Here is a 10,010-nt window from a genome sequence, read left to right as displayed (position 1 = left end):
CCCACTTCTGAATTTTACTTTAACATTGTTAATTATTATCTTCATTTGTGCTTGGAAATATGGAAAAATCATTACAATTTATTGCTTTTGTGACGAATGGAAATTTGATATTTTAAAATAAAGCGCCTGACCAGGCAGTGGACCAAGCATTGGACTGGGATGCTGAAGACCCAGGTTTGAAATCCCAAGGTCGCTGCCTTAAGCACAGGCTCATCCCGAGTGCAGGGTACCTGCCTTGAGAGTGGGATCATAGACATGACCCAGTGGTCACTGGCTTAACCAAGGGGTCACTCACTTGCTGGAAACCACTGGTTAAAGCACATATGAGAAAGCAATCAATGAATAGCTAAGATGCCGTAATGAAGAATTGATGCTTCTCATATCTCTCTGCCTTCCAGCCTGACCCTCTCCCTCCCTCTCTCACTAAAAAAGTATTAACTTCCTATGCCTCCTTACTAAATTAGTCTTCCAGTTCAACATTTCACCCATCCTCACCGATATAAAGGGACATAAATACATTTTTTAAAGTTTAAAAAATATACTTTTAAAAACTTAAATATACTTTTATTTCAAATAACTTTGAAATAAAAGAGATGTGCGGCTATCAAGTAGAACTTGGTAACAAAACTATATGACTCTAAAGTGCTCTTAACATGCACACACTAGAAGTCTGGTTGTTCTGAGTAGGCATGCAACGCTGTTCTATTCTGCCACATCTGAATGTGTTATTCTAACTGACCTACAAAACTCTCTTTGAAGTGGTTGATTCTGCCTGTGTATTACTTCCTCTAAAAGTTAAGAGAATATCTTCTATTGTTAATATTATTCCTTCCTTAAATATTTATAATTTCTAATCATTTAAAATAAATACAGATTTGCTTGACAATGTGGATCAAATTCCAAAAGATAGTTTGAATCTCATTTGAGTCTCAGGCAAGTCACTTTTCAGGAAGTTATCTTTAATGTCTATGCTAAATAAATAACATTTACACACAAGACAAAACCAGCACTGGCTTTTGTAAGAATCCAAAGTATAAGAATCCAAGCAAAATATAGAAATGAACAATTATTTCAAAATTCTAGAATCAAGTATCAGCATGTAAGAAATCTTTATTGAATTTTTCAAATTACATTATTCCTCAGTTTTAAATTCTATACTGGAAAAAACAGATGTAAATGTATCTGTGCAAATTAATTTAAAATTATAGTTTGGCTTAAAAGTCATCAATTATTCCTGCAGCATCATACTATATAAGCACACTAGAGTCATTATTCTACTTCTGCCATTATTCTTAAGTGAGCTCCCTGTATGCATCTACGAGCAACAGAAACCTAATTACTTCCCTCAAATAGGAATAAAGGGTTCAGATGCTACTGAAACAAGTTAATTTCTAGGGACCTGATGTTTATAAACATCAATGTAATTCAAGTAATAAGACTGCAAGGCTTATCTTTTCCCTTTATATGTTAGAAATTTCTTGTAGAAACCTTATCTGACTTAGGAGGAATAACAGGAGATGGCTACAACTCGTTCTATTCTTCCTATCACACTTAAGAAATAAAATTCATGCAATTTTCAAAAACTAATTTCTTATAAACCCAGTCAACAATTTCTTTTAAAAAGTAAAGTGTAAGCTGTTTTAAGAAATAACAACAAAATTAAAGTTTTAAATATTGCCATAATTAAGGAAAACAAAGAAGTCATTTTTACAAGCCCAAGAATCCAAGTTGCTTGTGCAGTGAAATTAAAAATCTATCACGGAATGATCATCCTGAGCTACAAATTAACATGTAGATTACCTTGCAAACACATCACCAACTGCTCATTTTATTTACATTAAGACAAGTATAACATTAACCGATTACAAGTCTACAGGTTTACTTGTTGGTAGCAGTTGAGCTTTTCCAATAGGATTTTTGGGAGAACCTTTATACCAGGCCCTTTCTCTCTCTGACGGTTTTCTAAGGACCCTGTTATTTATCCCAGGAAAAAAGCCCACATTATTATTTACAACAGATTTTAACATATCATAATTTGTCAGATCCTCCAAGGGAACCTTAGTTTGGCCATCAGATAACACTTTCTGTTTATAAACCCTGGTTGACCCAAGAGAAGCATTCATGGAGTCTGGGTGCCTCTTCACCCGTGAGAAAGATTCAGAAGTTAATTCCGTGCTTGATCTTAAAACTGCATCAACATTTGACTGTTCACATGATGCGGACTTCTGTTCTTTAAGTCTTGATTGGGCACATAAAATTGAGGAATCTTTTGATATATTTTCTTTACAAGAGGAAAGGGCACTGTCACAGCTCACTGATTTAACCAGAGGAGAAGCAGTATCATCAAGATGTGCCAATTTATGCCTTACAGGTTGTCTGTTATACTCCAGCAAAGAATTAATTCTTCTGACAGACTGACGGACAGGTGTGCGCTGAAATTTTAGAGGTGATTTAACTTTTGTCTTACTTGGTTCATTTAAAGAAAGCTTATTAAACCACTGTATGTGGTCTGAAACCTTCCCAGGCTCTGCTGCTTGTAAACGTTCAGAAACCACCGTATCACACGTCTCCACCAGTAACTGCTGTTTAAACCTTCTCCCGGGCCTCGGTTTTGACGAGTCGGACATATTACCTGTAATCTGCTCTGAGGAAGAGGTGTAAGCCTCATCCTCTCTAGAAGCTGTGCATTTCAGTAAATTCTCTCCAATCATGTTCTCCTCCTCTAATTTAGTATTTAGTTTATCCCTTGGGGATGGCTGTGTTTTTCTTTGTTTATCACTGGGCAATTCTTGTTTCTTTAAGTAATTATTTGAGATATTTAAATGAATGCTTTCATCATGTTCCATCTTCATCTCAGTTGCTTCTCCATCTGATTTTTGAGTTTGATGTAGTAAGAAATCTCTTTCTGGAAAACTATTTTCACCTTCACTAGTGTGGTGTTCCTTTGATTCTGTCACAGTCAAATCATTAGTTTCAAATTGATTTTTCCCTGGGCTATACACTATAGAAGATATTTCATTTACTTTTATTGTCCCCACATTAGTTAGTGATGACTGCCTGTGATTTATCAATGCATGAAGCTTACTTCCAGATTCAGAAAATGCTCTCTGAATTTTCACCAAAGTTTCTGTACTCAAGTTATTTTCACCCCCACTAAACAAGCTTCCAGTTATGTTGTTGTTATGCCTACTGTGTACAATAGAAGGGGTGAGTTCATATGAATTGATAGATAACTTTTCCACTATAATATCAGGCTCCAAAGAAGAGTTTTCCATCTCAAGATTTCCCTCTAATGGAGAAGCTTCGTTTGCTTCTATTTCTTGAAAACTTGATTTACTAGGTCCTGTCCAAGACATTCGGTAGCTTGTTCCATCTAGTCGCTTTGGAGTTAGTAAGTTTTCTTCAGACTTACTGATCTTTTTTGAACCTAAAATAAAGCAGTCCAGGGTTTTTAATCATTACATATGACCTAGTTTTAAAATATTATCCAAATACATGGTAAAGGTACTAAGCATTTAATTACAATAAAGATTTGTGTTGAAGTAATTTTTAAATGCCAAACACTTTCATATTTATATTTATAAGCATCCTCCAATTGTTCACAGAAAAATACAATGCCAGTTCAAATATTTCTATTTAAACATGAATTTTAAATTTCTAGAACAGTAAATTACTTAACATTTTTGATCATTAAAGGAACTAAAGATTATGTGTCAGTTATATCTCAATAAAGCTGAAAACATACCTTTACCTTTCTTTGTTAGTCTGTCATCAATATCTGGGCTAAAAAGTAAACCTGTTTTTACAGATTCAACCCTATCTTTTAAACTTTGTTGATTTGCAAGTCGTCGACCAATATTTTCATGTCTATTGACACCAGAGCACCCAATCTGTACAGAAAAAAATCAAAATGTTTTGGTTAAAAAACAAACCAGTTAATTTTCAAAATATTAAGACAAAGTAGATTTTTTATAGTTATCAAAATCCTCTAAAACTAATTAAAAATAGTATATACCATTGAGAAACAGTTTTCTAGCAATTATATTTGCATGCATGCTGATAAAAACTATAAGCATTTGACTTGGCTATTACTAGATATTTTATGATCCAAAATAAAAATAGTATCACATATTCATTAACTAAAAAGATTAAAAAAAAATAAGCAAAAAATTAAGAATTTATAATGAGTCTGTGCCAGGGTTTATTCACAACAGTGAAGGAAAAAAGGAAAACAAACAGGCAAACCCTAAGACCAAAATCTTACCTTCATAAAATTTATATTCTAGATGGAGAGATTCAGACCAGAATAAGATAATCAGGCAATTATATTGTATAATATATAACACAAAAGATGAAAAGTGCTATGGAAAAAAGTAAAGTACGGTACGAAGGACATAAAGGGGTAAAGGTGGGGATGCAACTTTAACCAGAGTGATCATAAGATGTCTTGTGGCCCTGGCCGATCCTTAAGTACTGAACTATTTTTAGTGCCTGAGGCTGCCTCGGACCAACTGAGCTATCCTCAGCATCCAGGGCCAACACTCGAACCAATCAAGCCACTCGCTGCAGGAGGGGAAGAGAGAGAAAAAGGAGAGGAAGGGGAGAGGGAGGGGAGAAAAGCAGATGGAAGCTTCTCTTGTGTGCCTTGACCAGGGTTTGAACCTAGGGCGTCCATATGCCAAGCCAACTCTATCCACTGAGCCAGCCGGCCAGGGCTAATGCCTTTCTCTTTCCCTTCCTCTCCTTTCTAAAATAAATTTTTAAAATAAGAGAAAAAAAAGAAATACAAAGGAATGCCTGCATAGTTTCTGGCCTAAGTGGCTGGAAGAATGAGTTGCCGTAACTGAGATGGTGAAGACTGCAGGTAGAAGTGTGGCTGGGAAGGGAGGAGTGCAGAAATAGAGGCAGTAAAGAAATGCATCTTAGAGCTCTATTTGGGGTGTGTTACACTCGAGATGTTTACTGAATTGACATCCACGTAGGGAAGCCAAGGAGGCAGATGTTAAGAAATGGCCAAGTTGTTCAGGAGAGCATTCTGGGCCAGTGATATAAACTTTGCAGCTTTAAGTAAATATGCTTACAACTGACAATCACCTTTGAGTGAGTGGATAGAGAAAAGAGAAGTCCAAGGATGAAGCTTTGGGCACTCCAAGGCAAAGGGGATTAGAAAAGTAACCAGTGAAGAAGGAAGAAAATCATGAGAGCGCAGTGTCCTTGAAGCAAGGAAAGAAAGTGTATTGAGGAGCAAGTGATCAGCTGGAGCAAATGTTGAAGGATCAAGTTAAACAAGGACAGACATTCGTCCAGCACTTGAGTAACAAGGAATCCATGCGTGACCCTGATGAGAGCAGTCGTGAGTGCTAGGGATGAAAGCCTGGAATGGATGTAAACTGAGTAGAAAAGGGGAAACTGGAGATATGCAAGTGTAAGAGGAGTAGAGAATGGGAAAGGAACTGGAGGGGAGGCAGGGTTGAGAGATCTTTCAGCATCAAGTCTACAGCTTTATGCCAAGATACACATCAATGAAATGGTGAAAGCCACTTACTACATCTTTGTTACTTTTCCCCAGACTAAATTTCAAACGAAGAGATCTTCGTACTTTTTCTTTACGACTGATTTTAGGAGAGAAACAGCCTGTTTTTCCTGATTCTACCCTAAAGAGAGTAAAATTTAAAATGTCAGTTTAAAAAAACTGGAGAAATTTTTGCTAAATAAAATTTGAGAATACCAGAGAAAATCATATTGCTAGTAATTCAACAGAGTAATAATTTCCTAAAATCAATTAAACTTTAAGATACCATATATGAATACATTGTATTTACATACAAAATGGTATTTCCTGTCTATCACAAGAGTTGGTCATTTTTATAACAGAATCATTAGCATAAACTAGGTTTTTAAATTAACCAGAAATTTAAAATAACACAGATCAACATAAAGTAGGATTTTAAGCAAGCAAACAACTCAAATTAGGAACCTTTCTCTAGGATATATAAAGGGCACCTGATTGCCTGACCAGGCAGTGGAGCAGTGGATAGAGCATCAGCCTGGGACGCTGAGGACCCAGGTTTGAAACTTTGAGACTGCCAGCTTGGGCTTGGGGTCAACCAGCTTGAGCGTGAGGTCACAGACATGACTCCGAAGTCGCTGGCTTGAGGAAGGGGTCACAAGCTTGGCTGGAGCCCCTCTCCCCCACCGGTCAAGGCACATATGAGAAAGCAATCAAACAACTAAGGTGCTGCAACTACGAGTTGATGCTTTTCATCTCTTTCCCTTCCTGTCTGTCTGCCTCTCTCTCCTTCTCTCAAAAAAAAAAAAAAAAAAAAAAAAGGACCCCACTAATAAAACTATAAACATGGAGGAAATTCTTAAAAATCATGATTCTCAGTATAAAGACAAAACATTTTATTAACCATCTATACCACGGGTCGGGAACTATGGCTCGCGAGCCAGATGTGGCTCTTTTGATGGCTGCATCTGGCTCGCAGACAAATCTTTAATAAAAAAAAATAGTGTTAAAAATATAAAACAATCTCATGTATTACAATCCATTCATTTCCTGCCGCTCATGTTCATGGTTGCGGGTGGCTGGAGCCAATCACAGCTGTCCTCCGGGAGAACACCAAATTTTTATTGGATAATGCGCAACGTACAGGAGTCATTGTATAGCTCTCAGGAATTACATTTTAAAATATGTGGCGTTCATGGCTCTCTCAGCCAAAACGGTTCCCGACCCCTGATCTATACCATATATTTATCGAATGAAAACAAAATATCCTGGATAAATTACCTGCAAACTTTTCTGTTTGCAATCCTTTTGCTTCGCCTCAGCACATCTGTACTAATCAAATGATTTCCACTCATGGCTACAGGAGAGAGTGAACTCTGCGATGACCCTTCCGGGCTCGTATCAAAGTGAACTATAAAAATAATCATATGTAACATACCAAGCATACTTATTTTATTTTTCAAAATAAAAACCATTAATAGCAATTAGAATTAAAGTCTTAATTTCTACCCCTAAACCACAATAAAAATCATATAATTTCTGTTTCAAAATATCAGGGGCCTAATAACAGAACTCAACTAAAATATATATATATACATCAATTTTCTTCTTTTTAGATGGCAATGAAAGGTCCAATTGGAGTTTTGCTTTACACTCATTTAGAAATACAAGGGAGGAGTGGGCACTGTTACCAACTGGAGAAAGAGAAGTTTTCAAGACTGACAAAGACTTGGTTTTGCCCCACTACTAAATGGCTTTAGGCTCTGAAAATAGATTTCTATGGCAAATATAAGTATTATTGTAATGTATATAAAATTTCCAGCACGGTACCTGATTAATACATAATATTAATTTATACTATTACCTAAAATAAATTATTGAAAAACAATTTAGAATCTGAGTATTCAGTCTATACTTGCTAGCCAACTGCTGTCCATCTGACTTCAGTATAATTTGTCCAATATTTTTGGCAAAAAAAAAAGTTACCTCTTAAACATGCCTAGCCAGCTTTGGCTACTGCCATGTTCTACGCTAAAAACTGGTGGTTACATGTCATTTTGATCAAGTTATTTAACCCTAGGTCATAAAATTAACTAAAAAAGAAATTAGAAAAACAGTAAAATACTTATGAAGAAAAGCTCCATATACTTTTGACTTATATTTGAAATATGCCCAAGATACACTCCACAAACATAAATCCTCTTAACCCTTTGAGTAGTGAGTTTTTTTCATGCTCGCTGACTCTGGGAGTGGGTTTTTTATTCTTCAAAAAATGAAATTAGTTCCAGTTAGTTTTATTAACTTAAAAACTGTTAAGTTTTTTGTTTAATAACCAATTTATTTGGTTTGTTTGATAACCAATTTATAGAAACAAGAACATACATTTGCCTTTTTTTAATTTTGTCTTACACATTTTTAAAACAAATCGATCATACTCTAGATGGTCAGGAGAAACGAAGACAAACATGAACATTTATACTACTCAAAGGGTTAACTCGTCACTAGTATTGACAAAGAATTCACGTGGGTCCCCAGAGACATCCACTTTTTGTTGTTGTTGTTATAAAAACAGAAAGTAATACGATGGTTACAAGAACCCTGGGATGCATATGACTAAAGAAAACTTTGGAGGTCAATATAATACATCCAAGGTAGTTTTATTCAAAATGGGCTGCAGGGACCACAAGGAGGCTCAGTCAGAATAGCTGGCATAATGCAGTTAAGTTACCACACATATGTGAAAGAAATTATATGTAGGTACTCATGGACTTTAGATAATACTGTTGTCTTTATACATTAAAAAAAATTTTTTTGCAGATGGAATTTATTGATTTGTGCCTTAGAAAGTAGGGCCAAAAAAATGGTGAGTTAAAATAATAAGATTACTGTTGTTGAACTCATTAATTTTTTACTTAAAAAATTGATTGATTAAGCAGGCTCTAGTAATATTATTAACATTTCAATAACACAAGAATGGTTAACCTATTTTGGGGGAGGCTTAGAGAAAAGGAATAAACAGGTTCATCCTTGGGGAAGATGTAATGCTAATAAACAAAGGCCAGTAAAACTACACTTCACATGTGCCATTTGGAAAAAGTTCTCCGAAGTGGAAAAGCCTTTAAATATCGAAAAAAAACCATAAAGCTACTTTAAAGAAGTTGAAGTCTTCAACTTCTGACTATAGAAAAGCTACAGACATAGCCTCCAAGTTCTGACCATTACACTTTAATGAACCATAGAGAACCTGTGAAGGACCATCAAGAACAAACTGTTATTCTGTTCAATTTCTAAATAAAATAGACAAACAGGAAAATAAAACTTTCAAATAAAAACAAGAGACTTTTGAGATCTCATAACCCAGTTAATGAATTCAAAATGGAGTTCTTAACATTGTCAGAAACCAATAAAAATCTTGAAGAATGAGAAATCATCACATTCTGACTAAATGTGAGACAAATATGAGATGGAGGACCCCAGGTTTAGCTATGGTTTCATTTTATTTTGGGTTGGCTGTAAGGTTAATATGAGCCGACGGTATTCTATACATGCTAAAGAAGCCAACTCAACCTAACAGCACACTAAAAGAAATCTGGTATTCAAAATGGCATGATCATATTGTATTATTCTCTGGAGCAGGGGTTGGGAACCTATGGCTCGCGAGCCAGATGTGGCTCTTTTGATGGCTGCATCTGGCTCACAGATAAAACTTTAATAAAAAAAATAATGTTAAAAATATAAAACATTCCTATGTATTACAATCCACTCATTTCCTACTGCTCATGTTCCTGGTTACGGGTGGCTGGAGCCAATCACAGCTGTCCTCCGGGACAACACCAAATTTTTACTGGATAATGTGTAATATACACAGGTCATTGTATGGCTCTCAGGAATTACATTTTAAAATATGCGGCGTTCATGGCTTTCTCAGCCAAAAAGGTTCCCGACCCCTGCTCTGGAGGCTCTAGTTGGCTACATTAGGAACTTGTAGTTCAGTAGAAAGTAAATGGCTTGGCTGGTAAGGGATCTGGAAATCACAGTACAAGAAACAGTATAAACAAAGTTTGTAAAGCTTTTATAAAAGCTAACTGAGCATAAAACATGCAACCCACAATGGTTCCTCCAATGGTACTGCCCCAACTCTGGATTCAGAGGTGATCAAACTTCCAGCAACCTCAACTCAACAAAGACAGTACCACAGCTATAGCTAGATGCAGAACTAAAGTAGAATTCAGGATGTTCAATCATATAAGACCTGAACACCAGTGCTATCCCCTGAAGCCCTAACTCTCACTCCGAGTCATTTATCAGAACTTTCAGTGGGCATGGCCATAAAACACACACACATTAATTATGCTGATCAGTGTCACTTTTTAAATTTAGGGGACTTTATAAAAATTCAGATTTGGTAAAAAGAGAATAAAGCTCTGGCTCAAGGGTGATATTAATATGAAACAGCACTTTGCCCAAAATAGACAGTCATATTAATGTTTACAACCCAATT

General features: G+C 35.8%; 1 protein-coding gene across 2 annotated transcripts in view; it reads right to left on the bottom strand.

Moving 5' to 3' along the window:
* Positions 1-954: 954 nt before the first annotated feature.
* The window catches only part of ARHGAP11A (Rho GTPase activating protein 11A), a 28,600-nt gene continuing 19,544 nt past the window's right edge, over positions 955-10,010 (bottom strand). Inside the window, exons 9-12 of one of the 2 annotated variants that reach the window (XM_066277215.1) lie at positions 6,791-6,920; positions 5,546-5,654; positions 3,746-3,890; positions 955-3,427 (exon numbers count right to left, since the gene is read on the bottom strand). In XM_066277215.1, the coding sequence (XP_066133312.1) occupies positions 1,863-3,427; positions 3,746-3,890; positions 5,546-5,654; positions 6,791-6,920 (1,949 nt within the window). In that variant the 3' untranslated portion in view covers positions 955-1,862. The remainder of the gene's footprint in view (positions 3,428-3,745; positions 3,891-5,545; positions 5,655-6,790; positions 6,921-10,010) is intronic. The other variant, XM_066277216.1, reaches the window with a different exon arrangement.

This window comes from Saccopteryx bilineata, chromosome 4 (genome assembly GCF_036850765.1).
Source record: "Saccopteryx bilineata isolate mSacBil1 chromosome 4, mSacBil1_pri_phased_curated, whole genome shotgun sequence".
Taxonomy (NCBI): Eukaryota; Metazoa; Chordata; class Mammalia; order Chiroptera; family Emballonuridae; genus Saccopteryx; species Saccopteryx bilineata.
The sequence above is the reverse complement of the archived record's forward strand: the minus strand, read 5'-3'. Positions and strand labels throughout refer to the sequence as shown.